Below are 19,460 nucleotides of genomic sequence, written 5' to 3'. Positions count from 1 at the left end.
TACATGATTACAGAGGATTCTAAGTACAGGAGACCCTGATAGGTGGTCTTATTGAGCCCCATGTTTGACACACAAGGAAGCTGAGACCCTTGGAACCAAGGAATATGCTCATGGTTAAAGTGGCAAAGTTTCAGTTAGAATTCATCATCTTCTGATTACCAGTCCTATGTTGTGTTCACTCTATTTGCATAGCAAGTATGCAGTTCTTCTGTATTCCCTGGATTTTCTTTTTTAGCCAGCATTCCATGAAGTTTCTGAAAGTATCTGCTCAGTGCTGGGACTGGGTGCATAGCCTCTGCCTTCAGGCATCTTGAAGGGCAATGAAGACATCCCTTCTAATGAGGTTGTAAAAGTGAGGTGTTAAAGTGTTAAAACACAACCTACTTTGTGGAAGAAAGCAGCACACTTGAAAAGGATGTTATAAAGGGTTGTAGGGATCAAGGTACATAAGACACAGGTATGCGCTTCACTTGCATCATCAAAACGATCCACAAGGCCCAAGTCATAGCTGAGGTGAAGGCTGGCTTCTGACTCCAGAGCCTGGTCTCCACCTCTGGAGCCTGCTGCCTCTACCAGTCTCTCTCCTTGGGGCGTGGCCACTGTCCACTGAGCATTAGATTGCTGGGAGGGACGCTTTGTCTTTTGAACTTCTCTAGTCATTTCTGCATCAGTTTCTCAGTTTGTGCTCCCAAGTTGTATAATCACATGCTGCCTGTCTCCTGGCTTTATTAGTAAGCCAATAGATTCAGCCCCATCTTTTCCTAAAATTCCTGAACATGATCTCTTGGGTCAAAACTCTCAGTCTGTAAGTGAAACTTAACCTACCCCAGGGAAATCTGTATCATGAAAAGTTCCACTAATAGAATGATTCTGTAGCTAGTGGATTGTATGGCAGTATAATGGTAGATGCTAGCCTCTGGCTACCATTTCTTTCTCTCCTGCCTTTTCCTCTCCCCCTTCCCCCTCACCACCTACCCTTATCATCTGCGTTAGTTTTGGGACAGGCTTGGCTCCAAGGGCTTTCAGGACAATCTGCAGGGGAGTGAACTGCTGCTTTCCTGACCTCAGAATTGTGGGAAGTAAAACCATGGAAAACACAATTTTCCAGGATACTCTTTTTTCCTATTCCTCTCCTTCGTTCTGGCTCACCCCTTCTGGTTTGTTTTAATATGGTTATCAATTACATGATAACATTTTGTTTAAAAATCATGTGTTGGCTCTATGGTAGAATGGTGGAGGATGTGCATATAGTGTTCCATCAGTGTTTTTATATTATTATATTATAATAAATACCAGTACTGATTTAATATTTTGTGACATGAGGTCATCTTTTATGGTTGACGTTTCCTAAGATTGTGGAGCCCTGTGGTGGAAGATTAGGAATCAAAAGTCCTGAGTTGAGTTCTCTGTTTACCATCTGTGGGGCCTTGAAAGCAACTACTTAACTGCTCAGAGTATGACTTTCATTTGCAAACTGGGGAAGATTATTTCTCTGCCTGATATGTATGATATAAGGTTATGCATTTATATAAGGTTGTGAAGATCAAATGAAAAGATTTATTTGGGCAACTCTAGTTTGCAAACTTTAAAATGTTATATGAATATAAGTTGTGGGTGTTTAATAATTTATTTGCTTAGTCATTCAGCAAACATTTGCTGGGATCTTCCTGTATGCCGGGCTTTGTTGTAAGAACTGGTGACTTAGTAATTGTATTTGTTATCTCTTATCATGTAATAAACTACCCCCAAACCTAGCAGCTTCAGACAGCAAGCATGTATCATCTTCCTGTTTCTGGGAGTGAGAAATTTGGGAGCACCTTAGTGAAGTAGTTGTGGCTCAGGATCCCTCCTGAGTTGACAGTTCAGGTATCAACCCACATCTGAAGGCCTGGGCCTGCTAGATCCTCTTCAGGATGGCTCACTCATATAACTCTTGGCAAAAAGCCTTAGTTTTTGATGGCTGTTGGCAAGAGGCCCTAGTCATTCACCATGTGGAACCATCCATAGGGCTGCTTTGAGTGTTGCCCCATCACGACAGCTGGTGACCCCAGACCAGGTGATGCAAGAGAAAGTAAGGAGGAAGCCACAGTGTCTTTTGTAATGGAGCCTTAGAGTCACACACCATCATTTCTGCCATATTCCATTCATAAAAAGTCACCCCCAAGGCTAGGGGAATTAAGCTCCATCTCTTGAAGAGAGGAGTATCAGAGAATCTGTGCACATATTTTAAAACTGCTACTGTGCTGGTTGGACAAGATAGTCTAAGACTCCTACCCTGGTGTGGAACATCTGTTCGAATGGGGAAAACAGACAGTAAGCCACTAAATAAATAAACTCAGCTAGAGAGTAGTCTGAAATAGACAGGACTCCATTGCTTCATTAGACTGGATGTTAAGGAAGGTTTTTCTGAAATGGTTTTTAAACTTAGCTGGTAAAAGTCTTAGGGAAGAGCATTTCAGACAGAGGAACAGCTAATGCAGAGCTCTTGGGTTGGAAACAAAACGCTACTGTTGTTATTGCTGTTATAAGAGCTGAAAAAGTGTATACAGCTAGGTGAGAAGGATATATGTGTGTATCTGTGTGTGTATATGCTTAATGTTCATAAGAAGAACCAGATACTTCTAGTTTTAAGTTTCTTGGTATCTCTGGGAAATAGGCCAAAAATATTCGGCTGGGAATTACTTTTCAAATTAAGGTGGTATTGGGATTCTTTAATTGACTGTATAATTTGCTTGTTATTAAGTACAACTATTTTGGTTGCCTTTAGTAGCCATAGCATCTAGAAGATTGTAGTTAGATCCAAAACTTGGTAATATTTTAATGGAAGATAAAATCTGCTAATATTTACAGTTTCAATAATTACCCTGTTTTAAATTTTGTGAAAAAGCTAAAGGAAATGTCCTTAAGCTGTTTTTTAAGATTTCATTTTGGTTTGTACTTTGATTTAGTTTCTAGCTCTGGAGATTTTAACTGCACATGAAGTGACAAATATGCAAAAAAAAAAAAAAAAAGTACTTTGCATAAATCTTGAAGACTGTATCAAGTTGATGATAAGAAGTCAACTTACCAGAAGTGAGCATAAGTAAAGATAGGACTAACTTTGCATTAAACCACAGAAGCAGATGTTGGTAAGCTCCTTTGAGTAGGCCAGTTTGCTTCACTTATTTTTTTAAAGCATCATGTTATTCTCACCTTAAATACAAGTGTGACAGAATTGAGATTTCTGAAATGATGTGAGGGGCTTGGGGACTTCTCCCGGTAAGAAGCATTTGGATGATTAAAATTAGCAAAGACAGAGTATCTGGAGATTGTTCAAAGGACTTAAAATGAATTGAGAAATATTTATTCAACAAAATGTATACCTGGTAAGAATAGTGTGGAAGGTCATAGCATTCAAAGCTAGAGACTGCACCCATCACCCCCATAGTTCTGCCTTTCATAATAAAAACTATTTTGGTGGGCTTGGCAGACAAGTGGGTGTTCCCATCTCCCCCAGCTCACTGGGATTGGACAGCTATTCCAGTTGGATGTGGCAGACAGAGAACATTGACAGATCTCATTTTCCATAGGCTCCATGCTGTAGAGGCTTATTTTGAGTGGCTGGTGGCAATCAGGTGATGTTTGTCTCCCCTCCTGCCACCCTTTCCAAGTATGGGCATCAGAATGGGCAGCTGGTGAAAAGAACAGTCCCCTTTTCCTACACAGCTCTGTGTCCTAGAGAGCTCTTTCAGTGTGCTCAGCAGCTGAGTGACAGGCCTCATATGCCCCAGCTTCCTAGGCAAAGCCTACTCTGGGTAGATTTGGCAGTCAGTGAACCTAGGGATAAGTCTAACCAAAGATGTGCAAGACCCGTACACTGAAATCTCCAAACATTACCAAGAGTAAGTAAAGAAAACCCAAATAAGCGGAGAGAGAATACTGTCTTCATGGATAAGAAGAATCAGTATTAAGGTGTCAGTTCTCTCCAAATTGATCTATATATTTCAATACAATCCAAATCAAAATCCCCACAGTCTTTTTTTTTTGGTAGAAATTGCCTACAATCTAGCTAATTCTGAAATTCATATGGAAATGAAAGTAACTTAAAATAGTAATAATGTAATAGAAATAATCTTTTTATCAAAGATTATTGAACATGTAGAGAACTGATAAATGGACCCATAACCAAGAAGAAAATAGAAACGTCTAGAAATGACAGATGGTGGAAGTAGCACACAGGGAATTTAGTACATCCATTATACATGTTCAGTGATTTACAGGAAAACATGAATATAACGAAGGAAAAATGGACGTTATAAAAAAACAAAATGGAAGCTCTAGAGCTGAAAAATACAGTTTCTGAAGTGAAAATTTCACTGAGTAGGATTAATAACAACATAGACATTACAAAAGAAAGAGTGAATTTGAAGACATAGTGATGGAAGTAACCCAAACTGAAGCACAGGAAGAAAAAAAATGGAAAAAGAATAAACAAACCCTTGGTGACTTTATGGTACAATGGCAAGCAATTTAACACAGGTGTAATTAAGTTCCGGGAATTGGGGGGCGGGGGAGGGCTGTTGAAGAACTTCAGTAAACCCAGTGCACAAGTAACACGAAGAAAACCACACCAAATCACATAATATTCCAGTTGCTGAAAACCAGTGAGAAATTGAAAAGCAGCCAGGAAGAAATAAATTACACGTAGGGATACAAAAGCTAAGAATGACTGCTGGCTCTTCATCAAAGACAGTGCAAACCCAAAATCAGCAAAATGGCATCTTTAAAATAGCAAAAGAAAAAACTGTCAACCCAGGATATTATATCCAGCAGAAATATCCTCCACAAATACACTTCCAGACAAAAGCTAAGAACGTGTGTCACTCTAAGAAATGCTAAGGCAGTTCCTTTAAATTCTGAAGGTATAACCATTACAGATGAAAACACGGCTCTAGACACAATAATGAAGATCATCAAAAAGGTGAAAATATGTGAATAAATATGAAAGACATGTTTTCTCATTAAAAAAATTTTTGAGATAATTGACTTTTAAAAACAAAAATAATTACAATGTTTTATGGAATTGGTAACTTGTATACATTACATGTATGATGATAGCACAAAGGACAAGAGGAGGGAAAACTGAGTTGTAAAGTTCTTACATATATGTAAAGTGGTATAATATTATTTGGAGTTAGGCTGTGATAAGATGAAACAAATACTGGAAGATATATTAAAATCATTTAAAAAGAAAAACCCAAAGAGATCTAACAGATAAAGCAGTCATGGATATAAAGTGGAATATGAAAAGAATACTTGATCTGAAGGAAGGCAGATAAAGAAGACAAAAGGAATAAAAAGCAGATGGAAAAAATAGAAAACAAATAGCAAGATGGTAGACTGAAATCAACTATATCAAAAATTAGAATAAATGTGAACAGTTTCAAAACAGTTGTCAGACTGTATTAAGAAAGAAAGATCCAAGCATATGCCGTCTATAAGAAATGTACTTTAGTTTTCAAATTACATTTACTTTTTTTACCTTTTGTTTTATAATAATTTTAGTTTAGAGAAAAAGTGCAAAAATAGTACAAAGAATTCCCATATACCTTTGACCTGTGTTCCTCCTTACTTACCATTTTGCATTTACTTTATCATTTATTATCTTCCTCTCTACCTCTTCTCTCCTTCCTTTTTCTTCCCTCCCTTCTATCTGTCCTTCTATATATACATATAATGTATATGTAATTATTTTTCTGAATTTTTTGAAAATCAGTTATAGTTGCTCCTTTACTCCTAAAAACTTCAGTGTATATTTCTCATAAAGAGGGACATAATTTTATAAAAGCAGAGAATATGTATCAAAATCAGTAAATTAACACTGACACACATAGTATCATTTAATCTATAAACTTTATTTTAATTTGTCAATTGTCCCGTCGTTGGGACAATTTTTATTTTTTTATTTTTATTTTTTAAAGATTTTGTTTATTTGACAGAAAAAAAGCACACACAAGCAGGGGTAGCAGCAGAGGGAGAGGGAGAAGCAGGCTTTCCAGTGAGCAGAGAGCCCAAGGTGGGGCTCAATCCCAGGACGCTGGGATCATGACCTGAACCAAAGGCAGTTGCTTAACCGACTGAGCTACCCAGGCACCCCTAAGGACAATTTTTATTTTAAAAAAGAAAAGAAATTTTGGTCCAAGCCTCAGGCTGGTATCAGTCATATTTAATTTTCATGCCTGTTTAGTCTCAACTTTAATGTGAAACAGTTGATTTGTCTTTTTTATGACCTTGACTTTTTTTTTTTTTTAAGTAGAGGCTATTGATTTTAAAAGGAGAGGCCAGCATCCTAGTTTGGGTTTTCTCATTGTTCATTTTAGATTATGCATTTTTGGTAGGAGTATCACTTAAATTTGTGTCCTGCTCAGTTCATCTGAGGCACAAGATGTCTATTTATTCCATTTTTCCTTTGTAATTCATAAATACCTTGCAAAGGAGTACCTTGAAACCATGTAAATATGCTGTTTGGCATCAAACTCACTAGTTACAGCAACCACTGGTGAGTCTGCCTGGAAATTACTGCTCTAGTGATTTTTTTTTTAATTCTTTTTTCCTGTTTTTTGTTTGTTGTTGACATTCTAATGCAAGGAAGCTGTAAGGTAAAAGTCGAAGTTCATTTTTATCTGTATAGATATCCAATTATTTCACCACCATTTGTTGCAAAAACTGTCTTTTTCCAATTGAATTTCCTTAGCACTGTCATTATAAATCAGTTGACCATATATGTTTGGGGCTATTCTGTATGATTTTCACATGTCCCTGTTCATTGAACACTTCCTTACTTTCTGAAACATCAAGATGTTCCAGGCTTATTTCATAATATTCCTGCCACAGCCCTGGAACATCCCACTCCTTCAGAGACTTGTGCTTCATTTTAGTGGAGGGTATTTACAAGCTAAGATCTGTATGCTGTGTGTACTCATTGCTGCTGGGGAATCGTTGCAACTGAGGTGTCATTGTCTCTAGACCTTGTTAGAGTTAGGAAGAATGTTTCTGTGCATACATTTCTGTATCTATGTATATTAAAAACCATGAGTTGTTACTGATAACTCCAGTTTTAATATAGCACCACAGTGGTGTTCTGCCCTTCCCCTTTTTGTTTCTGTATATTCTCTGGCAATGAGAAATCTGGCTCCAGTTATCCACAGAATATAGACTTGATTGCTCAATACTAGAATACAAATAAATTTGTTTAAGATTGGTTAACTCATACCACCATGAAAAACAAACCTACTAGTTGGAAGTGCAGTGTTTAGAATTTATTATTTTGTTCAGTTTGAATGTATATGTTCAAAATATTTTACTCAGAATTGACATGTGTTGTGTTCTTCACCTTTCTCTCCATCCTTCTCCACTCCATCCTTCCCCCACCCTCATCTGCATTGTGGTTATGTTCATTCCGAAGAAAGTTTGGCTCTTTGGTTTCTGGTTTTGGTTTTTTTTTTTCCAGTTGAGATTCTTTTTAACCTCTATTTTAAAGACTCACTCATTTTAAATATATGAAACAGTAGAATTCAAAAAATCAAATCTGTATAAAAGTGTCAAACGTGGATTTTTTTATACCTCTCTTCTGCAAAAGGAAGCATAGTATAGGCTTTTTTATTCATTTGATCAACTTAAAAATATGTCCTATAGAGACCTTTCTCATTATTTTTATGGATTACAACATAACCATATTATGTGGATGTGGATTACATATGAGCAATTGGTTTCTAGTATTTTGCAGTTGCAAACAGTGCTTCAAAGAATAGCCTTGTGTATATGTATTTTCATATTTTTGAAAGTTATCTGCAGAACAGATTCTTACAAATAGGATTTCTGAGTCAAAAGATAAGTGCATATGTAATTTGTATTGTTGAAAGTACATGGTTAGGGTAAATTCCTAGACATGGGAGTGGTGAGTCAAAAGGTAAATGCATATGTAGTTTTGTTAGTGTTGCCAAATTCTCTTTCAAGAGCTGTGCCAATTTGCATACCCCTCATCAGTGAATTAGAGTCACTGTTTTCCTACAGAATATGTTATACTTTTTAATTTTTGTCAATCTAATAGATCAGAAATTCTGTCATCATATAGTTTTAGTTTGTCTTTCTCTAGTTATGAGTGAGGTATATCTTTCTGCATATTTTATGCCATGTTTATATTTATCCTTTGATATTGTCTGTCTGTGCTTATTCTACATATTTTTCCATAGGACCTTTGATCTTTATTTCTTCCATTTTAAACCCTTTCTTATTAGAGGTAGTAGTCCTGAGTTGCCAATATTTTCTCCCTGTTGGTCAGGGAGATTTGATTTTAAAGAAATGTACTTTGAGTATAAAAAATTCAGGTAAGTTAAAAGTAAAAAGATGGGGTGGGGAATAACACTATCAGACCAATTAGACTTTAGGACAGGGAATATTATCAGAGGTAAAGAGAGACATTTTATCATTATAAAAGAGAGAATTCATCATGAAGATACAACAGTCCTAAGTCTTTGTAGATATTTATTAAACACTGCACCCAGCAATCACAGATTATGTTCTTTGACATAGCAGAATTAGAAATCATTAATAATTTGAGAAATTGAAATGGAAGCGTGTGACAGAATTCAACATCTCTTCATGATTTAAAACACTCAGCCGACTAGAAATAGAATTTCCTCAGTCTGATAAAGAGCATCTATGGAAAAAAAGCCAGCATGATACTTATGGTAAAAGATTGAATGCTTTCTTTCTACTGAGAGCAAGACAGGGATATCCACTTTCATCACTTCTACTCAATATTGTACTGGATGTGCTGGTCAGTACAAAAAATAGAAATAAGAGGCATCGTTTGGGAAGGAAGAATAGAAAGGTGTTTGTCTACAAATAACATGATTGTATAGAAGATCCTAAAGAAATACCCAAAAAAGCAATGAGAATAAGTGAATTTAGTAAGATTGAAAAGTATATAGTCAATTCTATTTCTGTATTATAGGTGCAAAAGTAGGGCACCTGGGTGGCTCAGTTGGTTAAGTGCCTTCAGCTCAGGTCATGATCTGGAGTCCTGGGATTGAGACCCACATCGGGCTCCCCGCTCAGCAGGGAATCTGCTTCTCCCTCTGCCCCTCACTCCACTCTCATACTTGCTCTCCCTCTCTCAAATAAATAAAAATCTTAAAAAAAAAAAGTGCAAAAGTAAAATGTTACAGAAAAATGCCATTTATAGTAGCCTCAAAAGATGTTACATACTTGAGGATAAATTTATGAAAAAAACTTTGAAATCCATACACTGAAAACTATAATTGACCCTTGAACCATGTGGGGGTTAGGGGCACCAACCCCCTGTGCATTTGAAAATCCACATACAATTTTGACTTTCTAAAAACTAGTGATAGCCTAATGTTGACCGGAAGCCTTACTGATAACATGAACAGTTAATTAACATATATGTTGTATGTTTTGTGTATTATGTGCTGTATTCTTACAATAAAGTAAGCTAGAAAAAATATTTTTCAGAAAACCTTAAGGAAGAGAAAATACATTTAAAGTAGTATACTGTAAAAAATCCACATATAAGTGGACCCATGCAGTTGAAACCCATGTTGTTTAAGGATCAACTATATATTGTTTCTCTTAAAGTTATTCCATAAATCCAGCATGCTTTCTTTTTCTCCTTCTGTTTTCTTTTTGCTCCTCTTGTTGGATAATTTCAAATGACCTTTCAGTTCATTGATTCTCTTTTGATTGGTCAGATCTTTTGTTGAAGCTCTGTATTGAATTCTTCAGTCTAGTCATTGTATATTCTTCACCTCTAGGATTTCTGTTTGGTTGTTGTTTTACAAACACCTGGTTGTTTTTGGTTGTTTTTATATATTAAATATAACTCATTTAAAAGGAGTCCTCTTTCTTTGTTGAACTTTTCATTTCATTCATGCATTTTTTAAAAATTTTGTTTAATTGTCTTTGTGTCCTTGCAGAGACAGTTCTTTAGTCAACTTAACTTGGGGTTCTTGATGAATCAGCTGATCGTGTCCATGGGCAAGTGGGGCTTACTATCCAGGTCTCTGTTTGGCCAAGGATGTTAATGGACCTCTGATGTCAGCAGGGTTGCCACTGGCTGAGAACAGTTGGGTAGACCTACCGACTTGGTTCCCTGTCCATGCACAGCTGGAACAGAGACTTCACAGTGCCTGCATTTTCTGCTTATGCTTCTAAGTTGGGCAGGACTGGGTGCTATACTCAGCAGTTAGGCGAGACTATGAATTTGCTTCCCTGCCCAGATGAGGCCAGAAAACAGGCTCCATAACCATTATGACTTGATGGCTGGGGACCTGAATCTAGCAAAGCTGCCCACGAAGCTCTTTTAAACAGGGCTACAGGTTGAGCTATGCAGCTTCCCAGTTGTTCTAGTTATGCTTACTGGTTGGGTGGGGCTGGAGGTTATATTCAATCCTAGGCAGGTCTTTTAATGTGCTTCCCAGCCCTGGTGAGGCTGTAGAACAGGCTTGGGGCTGGTACAGCTCATTGGGTGGGGACCCAAATCATGTGGCATGGTCCACTAAGATCCCTGGCCAGACAGGGCCATTAGCTTAACTTTGCAGATGGGCACAGCCACTGTCTAAGATCTCCACTTGGGTTTTGTTGCAAGGAGGAGGGTGGTCTGCCAAGTGCTGGTTGCTGTATATCCTGTCCTCCCCTGGATCCCAGCATGATCTCCAGTGGTCAAGTCCTCTTTCTTGTGACAAGACCTGAGTGGGCCTTCTGGGAAGCAACCCATTACACTGAGGGAGCTGGATGTCCACTTTGGTCTCTTTTCCTCTGGAGACACTGTAGGCCCAGGAGACCCTTTTACTGTGGCTCTGTGCCTGCCTTGGAGAGGTGATGTGATCAGAGTGTAGCCACTCCTCTTACCTTCCTGATGCACTGTCCTCTTCAGTCTCTGTGGTCCGGGAGGGTTCTTCACCCTCACCCCTGTGTTCTGGAATTTTCACAACAGTTTCTTGTCCGTGGATAGTTGCTAATTGATCTTCTTCTGAAGGGGACTGAAGTTAGCAACAACCTATATCACCATCTCAATGACATCACTCCCCAAAAGACACCATTTGTAATAGGAAAAGGAGGAACAGGGAGAAGATAGTCACAGTACATATATTTGATAAGGGACATGTATCTAGAATCTGTAAAGAACTCTTACAACTCAGTAAGACAAACATCCCAATATAAAAACTTTGAATAGACACTTTATGAAAGAAGATTTCTAGTTGGACTGTAAATAAATTAAATGATGTTCAACATTATTAGTCCTTAGAGAAATGCGAATTTAAGCTAATATGTATAATCTATATAATTTCTCTCAAGTCACTGTTTTTTTTTAGCTGTCTCTAATAAAAATCATATTAGAAACTATTTTAAACTATTGATGACTTTGAAAGTTTTGTTAAGGTACTTTTGTCCCCTCTTATTTCTGCTTGCAGTGCTTATTGTGGATCAAGATGGCAAAAGTATTTCTCAAATATGTGAAACACTGGGCTTCAGACTAGATGTAAGGAATCGCATTATGGTGGTAGGGCCCTGGAATCTGCTTTTCTACAAGCGTTTCTATAGCTGATTAAGGTGTAGGTAGACCACAAAGCATTCTTTGAGAAATACTGGGCCAAAGAGTACCTTTTGTTTGGGTAGTAGTTGCCTTTAGGAAAACATTTAAGATTTCCTAGTTTAAAAAAATTCCCAAAGCTCCACGAAGCCTTTATTTGCTTTATTGGGGAGCTGCCTGCTGAACTTTAACCTGACGGTCCACCAAGCACCATAGACCATGGCCCACAAGATTTCTTGTATCTTTCCAGTCGTTCCCTTGCTTGAAGTCAGGAAATAGTCTTTTTGCATCTCCTTATCCCCAAGTAAATAATAAGAATACAAATATTTGAGACTTTCAAACAAGTACAATCACTGGAAAGCATAAAATCATTCAATATACTATTATAATGTCTCAGATTCTGTTTCTTTGAAATTGGCAGAGTACCATTTTTCACATTACTTCTGCCCCAGTTTCTTTTTCAACATTAAAGATTTGCAAACTTTGTTTCTGTTATTAAAATGCTAAACAATGCCATCCCCTTTTAAAATAAGCATAGTAGCAAACAGCTGTGGATACATGATAGCTGTTATTGAATTTTTGTTGTTTTGTTTTTTAAATAAGTTTATACCTATGACAACTGGTGTTGTACCCACTGAAATACTGAACTGTTCCTTAGACATAAATCTGCTATTGTTTTGAAAATACACATTTATTTATGAGGGAATCATCTTTTATGCATTGGTCCTTCTGTCGTATTTTGTAAGAAATCTGTAAAGAACAATTGTTGGACACTGCGGGACACTGCTTCTGTGGAGCATTTTTTGGGAGGTCTTAGCCCAGACAAGGCATAAAAAATGAAAACAAGGTCTAGGGATTTAAAAGGAAGAAATACAATTGTTGTTACTTGCAGATGATTTATCTACAGAGGTAACCCAAAGTATTGATTATTTTGGCAGCACATATAGTGCTGGAAAAATCTAAAGGTATCTATAGACAAACTGTTAGAATTAACTTGCCAGGGATGCCTGAGTGGCTCAGTTGGTTAAGCGACTGCCTTCAGCTCAGGTCATGATCCTGGAGTCCCGGGATCGAGTCCCACATCGGGCTCCCTGCTCAACAGGGAGTCTGCTTCTCCCTCTGACCCTCCCCCCTCTCGTGTGCACTCTCTCTCTCTCTCTCTCATTCTCTCTCTCTCAAATAAATAAATCTTTTTTTTTAAAGATTTTATTTATTTATTCATGAGAGACAGAGAGAGAGAGAGAGAGAGAGAGAGAGAGAGAGAGGCAGAGGGAGAAGCAGGCTCCCAAGGAGCAGGGAGCCCGATGCGGGACTCAATCCCAGGGCCCTGGGATCATGACCTGAGCCGAAGGCAGACGCTTAACCATCTGAGCCACCCAGGTGCCCCTCAAATAAATAAATCTTTAAAAAAAAAAAAAAAAAGAATTGCCAAAGTGACTTGGGGTAGAAGATCAGTACACAAAAATCAGTAACTTTTTAATAGAAAGCAATACCCAGGTATATCCAGCTGCCTACTGGACACCGCATCTAGATAAGACATCTCAAATTTAAATGTTTAAAACAATAAATACACTTGAACATCTAACCCATCTATCCTTCCTCATCTCTAACCCACTCTTCCCATGTCATGACTCTGTATCCAATTTCTCAGGCCAAATTTTTAGAATTAAGTCATCCTTGATTTCTCTCCTTTCACATTCCAAAATCAGTCCATCAGCATGACCTGTTGCCTTTAGCTTCCACATATATTCAGAAAAGAGCCACTTCTCACCACCCTGCCTTGTAATCCCCCTAGACCACTGCACCATCCCCTCTTGTCTGGACTACTGCAGGACTCCCTGCTTCTACTTTGGCGCTCCTACAATCGGTTCTTGACACAGCATCCAGAATTAACCTTTTCAGATGTGTCAGATCATGTTACTCCCTTGTGGAAGACACTATAGAGGCTTTTTGTTACACTTAGAATAAAACCCAGATTCCTGCAAGGAGACTTGGCCTTTGTACTTCTCTGATCTCAGCCCCTCCCTTCCCCCTCCCTCCCGTCACTCTGGCCACTTCAGCCTTCTTGCTCCTCAGCATGCCAAGTAGATCTCCTTTCTCTCCCCAGATCTCCACCATTCAGGTCTCAGCTCAAACGACCTTCCTCAGAGAGACCTTCTCTGTTCCTACTGTATTTGGTTTGTCCTTATTTATCCCTTATTACCTACTATGTTCTATTTTTGTCTCCCCTATTGGGATGTTAGTGCAATGAGAGCAGGCTCTTTGCTTTGTTTCCATACCCCCAGCCACTAGACAGCCCCCCTTGCATCCGTTATATTTGTGCTGAATCAACACCATGTATATGGTTTGGTTTTGTTTTTTTTCTTACCTTGCCTGGCCACTTCAGACATTTCCATGTGCAACTTGGGGAATAGATTCTCAGTTCTGTGAGGGGGGGGAAAAAACTGTATCTTAATCTAATGCAGTCAGTGTAGTGTTTATATATATGAATTAATGACTTATACACATTTACTTCATGCATTATCCTTTTCCCCCTTGATTGCATTAAGATTTTATTGTTTGGGTTTCATACCCTTGAAACTAATGAGGTAATCAGCTTCTCTTATTTTAAAGGTGCCAGAGAGTGTCCTTGTTATATAATGCCTAAGAAGAGCAGAAATCAAGAGGGAGTAGATTCTGTACCTCTTGCTGAGTGGCTCCTGTCTTGGGGGAACTGTGCCACCTTTGTCCCAGTGTCTTTAGATTTATGCTTTATTAAGTAGAATCTTATATTTGCTGTTTTCCTCCTTGTTTGTGTTTTTCCTTTTTTCTGTTCAGCATATGTAGAGGGATTATCAAGCTAAAAACATCTTAAGATCCTATTACTTTTAGTGCTTCGATTCTACTACTCAGACTATTTAATCTTTAAATAGTCTAAGCTAGGGGCACCTGGGTGGCTCAGTCCTTAAGCATCTGCCTTTGGCTCAGGTCATGGTCGCAGGGTCCTGGGATCAAGCCCCACATTGGGCTCCCTGCTCAGCGGGAAGCCTGCTTCTCCCTCTCCCACTCCCCCTGCTTGTGTTCCCTCAGTCGCTGTCTCTCTCTGTCAAATAAATAAATTTTAAAAATCTTTAATAAATATATAGTCTAAGCTATTTAAAGAGCTGAGTTAAAGCTAAATTTCCTACATATTCTGAATGTCCTTGCCTGTTTCTAATGTATGTCCTGTATTTCCTGAATTAAATTACTATATCATTTGAAGCTGTGTTCTTCTGAATTGTGTTGATGGAAATAGTTTTACAGAATGGTTTTGCTCTAATGTCATTTCTTAAAATACAACAGAAAGATAAACATCTACTATTTAGAAACTTCAGTGGCTTACTGAATTTCTGACTTTCTCAGTACTTAAACAGATGACCTGAGGCATGTGGACAGCCCCCCACCCTCCCAGGGTATTTCTGTGTCACATCATTGTTAGGTCATGGCAACGACTAGGCTTGTTGTTGAGAAATTGGTTTTAGTGAGAAGTTCTAGTATCAAGTGGGATAGTGAGAAATAATACTCAAATAGATCAGTGTGTTCTAAACTCTCAGATGAAAAAGATATTTCAGTTCTTAAAAGTTTCTATCCCTGGGGCGCCTGGGTGGCTCAGTCGTTAAGCGTCTGCCTTTGGCTCAGGTCATGATCCCAGGGTCCTGGGATCCAGCCCCACATCGGGATCGCTGCTCGGCAGGAAGCCTGCTTCTCCCTCTCCCACTCCACCTGCTTGTGTTCCCTCTCCCTGTCTGTCTCTCTCTCTCTGTCAAATAAATAAATAAAATCTTAAAAAAAAAAAGTTTCTATCCCACAAAATTCATTTTTGTTTAGTTCCTTTGCCACTCTAGTTAAAATGTGATTGTGGTTTTTGTCTGTATACTGTATTGTCTGCCAAGTATGTATAGTTGTGTTGACTATTTATTGTTCATTGTGCATGTATCAAAAAAGAAAATCTAAGTGAGCATATAAAGATATATTGTTATCAACTATTTCAAAAAATTAATTTCAACATTGAGTCTATCTGAGCATTTTCTGTTTTCATATACCTTTGAATAGGAAAAATACTCTCCTTTTTTTTTTTAATTTTAAAAACACACATTTATTGATTTCCTCTATTAAGAAAAGTAATGCACATTCCCAATAGAAGATTAGGCTACACTTAAAGATACTTTGTTGTGACAAAACTCAAGTGTCTGACTTCAGTTTTGGGGTATATATTTTTTAAAGAATTGTTTCTTACACTCTTTTGTTTTTACTTACAGTATATCTCTGTACCGGGGTAATTGCAGACCTATACGATTTGAGCCACCAATGCTGGATTTCCATGAACAGTAAGTTTAAAATTTTCAGACCATAGTTTCCCATTAAACTATTATGTGTATTTTATGCATTTATTTGTCTTGCTTTTTACCTGTGTTATCTCTCTGAGAAAGTTACATTTTCAAGTACAGGAAAACAATGTTGAATGCAGTTTGAAAATGGGAAGTCCCCCTCTTGTGTGCGCTCTCTCTCTCTCTCTCTGGCAAATAAATAAATAAAATCTTTAAAACAAAAAAGAAAGAAAGAAAGAAAGAAAATGGGAAGCAAGTATCTCTTATGAGTCTAACATATAATATTAACTTTTGAAGTTTGAAAAATACCCACCTAATAAAGTCCCTGGTTCAAAGGATCCTATTCAGAAGCAGCATAAAACTTTTAGGTTACTTTTCTGATTAGTAATTCATTTCCACTTCTATTTAAAATTTTCCATGTGGATATAGAAAGATGTATCATTATTATTTGTTGGCATGTGCTTTTAAAGTATAGACTTCTATACATCACCAAATAAGTATTATTATCACTAATCCAAAAGAGCAAACAAAAGAAAATCCTGCAGAAAGACGTGGTTCAACCACAGATTGCTTCCTCAAACCATATTTCTGGCTTCCCTTCTACCTCTGAGCCTCAGGTTTTGCACATCTCAGATACACTGAGAAAAAGACAAGTCTACCTGTATTTGGTTCCAGTCTAATTCAGCAAGTAGATAAGGAAAAATTCTTAGTGCTAGAGCACGTAACTGCTAGAGCAATGCCACCCTGGTAAACTAGCAGGAAAAGAAAACAATTTAAAAGAGGAGTGGTAGAGAAACTGTATATAGATCTATTTGATTAAGTGAAAATTATAATTTTCTTTAATGTTGTCAGAGTTGTAATTAACCATTTTTTACTAGTAAACATATGAAGTTTAAATAATTTATTTACAATCTCAAACCTGGAATAATCAAATACACTAATTATATTTGTACAGAACCATGGTAGAGTAGCTAGCATAAAAAGCAAGATACCTGATAGCGACTCCCAACTTTTAAGACTATATTCCTACAGAGATCATGGATTTTAGGGGTAGCAGTGCAGAGAGAATTTTGTATGGTTCTTTGTGCACTTCTAGATGGAATCAGTATTTTGGAATAGTCATTATGTAAGTAAAAGTGACTTCTGGGTGTTAGATTTATAGACCATAATATTTGGATGGGAAACATATCACTATCATTTCTGTCTTACAAAAACGGTTTAGGGGGGCGCCTGGGTGGCTCAGTTGGTTAAGTGTCTGCCTTCGGCTCAGGTCGTGATCCCAGGGTATTGGGATTGAGCCCCACATCGAGCTCCCTGCTCAGTGGGGAGCCTGCTTCTCCCTCTCCCTCTGCCGCTCCCCCTGCCTGTGCACGTACTCTCTCTCTCTCTGACAAATAAATAAATAAAATCTTTAAAAAAAAAAAAAAAAAACGGTTTAGGTATACAATGTCAAGATTGCAAGGAACATAAAGTAGAGGCCTTAAGCCAGTCACAATAACATGTCGCCCACAGTCTCCTTCTCTCAAATGCAAGATATTTAATGAAACATGGCACATATTTTGATCTCCATAAAAGAGTTCATTGTTTTCTAACTACTAGTGAGTTTTCTGTCAGGACAGTAAAATTCTCTTAGAGTATGTTTGCTCACCCTAGAGGGGCCCAGAACAGAGACTAACAAACTCCATTCTGAGACTAGGGCATGAGCTGTATTTCTGGTGCTGCATGAGGGCCAGGAGAGGAGGTTGGCAAACAACACCAAAATCATTAGTCTCAAACACAGAGTATTCTTACTTGGAAAGCATAGCAGCAACCATTCGAGAGAGAGCTTGTCAAAAGTTACACCCAGCTGTTTTTTACTTCATAATTTGTTTTTTGAGAGAGTTGTACAAATTTTATGTATCACTTGAGATAAAGACATTTTCAGCTGTACAAAATGCCTGAATTGAAAGATTCTGGACTGGTGGTTTTAACGTATTTTTGATCATGGATCTCTTGAGGACTAGGTGAAAGCTGTGAAACTCTTCACCTCTCCAAATGCACACAAAGGCACGCAGCGTTGCACATACAGACAGCATTGTGCACACAGGTTAAAGGGTTCTCTAGACATCCCTCTCAAAGTCCATACTGGATTCTTGAGAGGTAGGGAAGAATTCCTGTTCTAGGCCGTAGGTTATTAAGTCACCACTACAGAACTTACTGGGATTCTGCTTATTACACTAGCAGTGCATGTCCACTATAGTAAACTTAGAAAATACTTCCCAGGAGAAATAAGAAAGTAAGAAATTACCAGTAGTCCAGCCACGCAGAAACATTAACATTGAGCTTTTATCCTTCAAGTCCTTCTTCTATGCATCTGTATTTATTTATTGAGTCACAAAAAACATGACTGTATTTTCTGAACATAAACTGTTGTATAACCTGCTTTCTAAACATAATACGTTGTGCATTTTTTTTTCTTTATTCCGTTGAATTATCTGTTACTTTCTTTCATGGTATTAAAGAACATCAAATTGTATGGATATATTTGTTCAATTCATTTCTTGTTTTATATTGTTTTAAACTTTTTGTTCTTATAATCAGTGCCGAAACTAATGATACAAACACAGCATGACTTTATCCTCAGGAGAGAGTCCTAAGAATGGAGTTGTGGGATGAAAGGATATGCAGAATTTAAAGGTTTTCAGTTAATATTTAGGCTAGAGAATAGTTTGGTGTCATGAACAAAGAGAACTGATAGGAACTGAAATACCATGAGAGAAACTGTGGAAGTTTATTGCAGGTGTGCAGATGGACATATGAACTCCAGTGCGAGCTGGGCTAGGTAATACAGTGAAGAAAATTATTTGAAGCATAGCATGAGCTCTTAGTTACAGCATGGGAAAGGTATATAGTAGGTATACTGAACTATTCCGTAAGCCAGCAGATTTACAAGCTGCTCTAAAATAGTGGAAACAAAAGAAAAAGAAAATGATCCTCCCATTTTAAACTTTTCTGCGTCCAGTCTGAGAGCACTGAATGGAGCTGGTTTTATCTCACAAAGGTAGAAGTAGGAGTTGGAGGCAAATGTGAGCACGTGTGTGTTAGGGTTCAATCAGTTAGATTTTGTATGTGTGTGAGTATGTGAGTCAGTGTATGTATATATATGTATATGTGTGTGGAGTTTTGTGTATTGGCTTATATAGTTGTGGGAGCTGGTTAAACAAGCCCAAAGTGTACAGGGGCAGGCAGTCAGGAAGGGAAGACCATGAGTAAGTGCTGAAGCTTGATGTCCACAGGCAGGCTCTCAGGGAAGAGCCTGAGGAAGCAAAGCAGTTGCAGATCCATCTGTTGTTTGGAGCCTCTTAGTTCAGGCAAAGGCTACGTTCTCTTTGAAAGGGCTTGCAACTGTTTAAGACAAGCCTACCTAATCTCTCTTTTAATTAATTTAAAGTCAGCTGATGAGGGACTTGAATTACATCTGCAGAATCCCTTCCCAGCAGCACCTACGTTGGTGTTTGAGTGAGTAACTGGAAGAAGTTACT

At 37.9% G+C, this 19,460-nt stretch overlaps 1 protein-coding gene across 1 annotated transcript in view; it reads left to right on the top strand.

Moving 5' to 3' along the window:
* Window positions 1-19,460, top strand: part of TMEM131 (transmembrane protein 131) — a 221,887-nt gene that overhangs the window by 83,524 nt on the left and 118,903 nt on the right. The window contains exon 4 of the mRNA XM_028103920.2: window positions 15,871-15,939. Coding sequence (XP_027959721.1) covers window positions 15,871-15,939 — 69 coding nt within the window. The remainder of the gene's footprint in view (window positions 1-15,870; window positions 15,940-19,460) is intronic.

This window comes from Eumetopias jubatus, unplaced genomic scaffold (genome assembly GCF_037043125.1).
Source record: "Eumetopias jubatus isolate StellerSeaLion01/CBP00866 unplaced genomic scaffold, mEumJub1_p1.0 scaffold_9, whole genome shotgun sequence".
Classification (NCBI taxonomy): domain Eukaryota; kingdom Metazoa; phylum Chordata; class Mammalia; order Carnivora; family Otariidae; genus Eumetopias; species Eumetopias jubatus.
The sequence above is the reverse complement of the archived record's forward strand: the minus strand, read 5'-3'. Positions and strand labels throughout refer to the sequence as shown.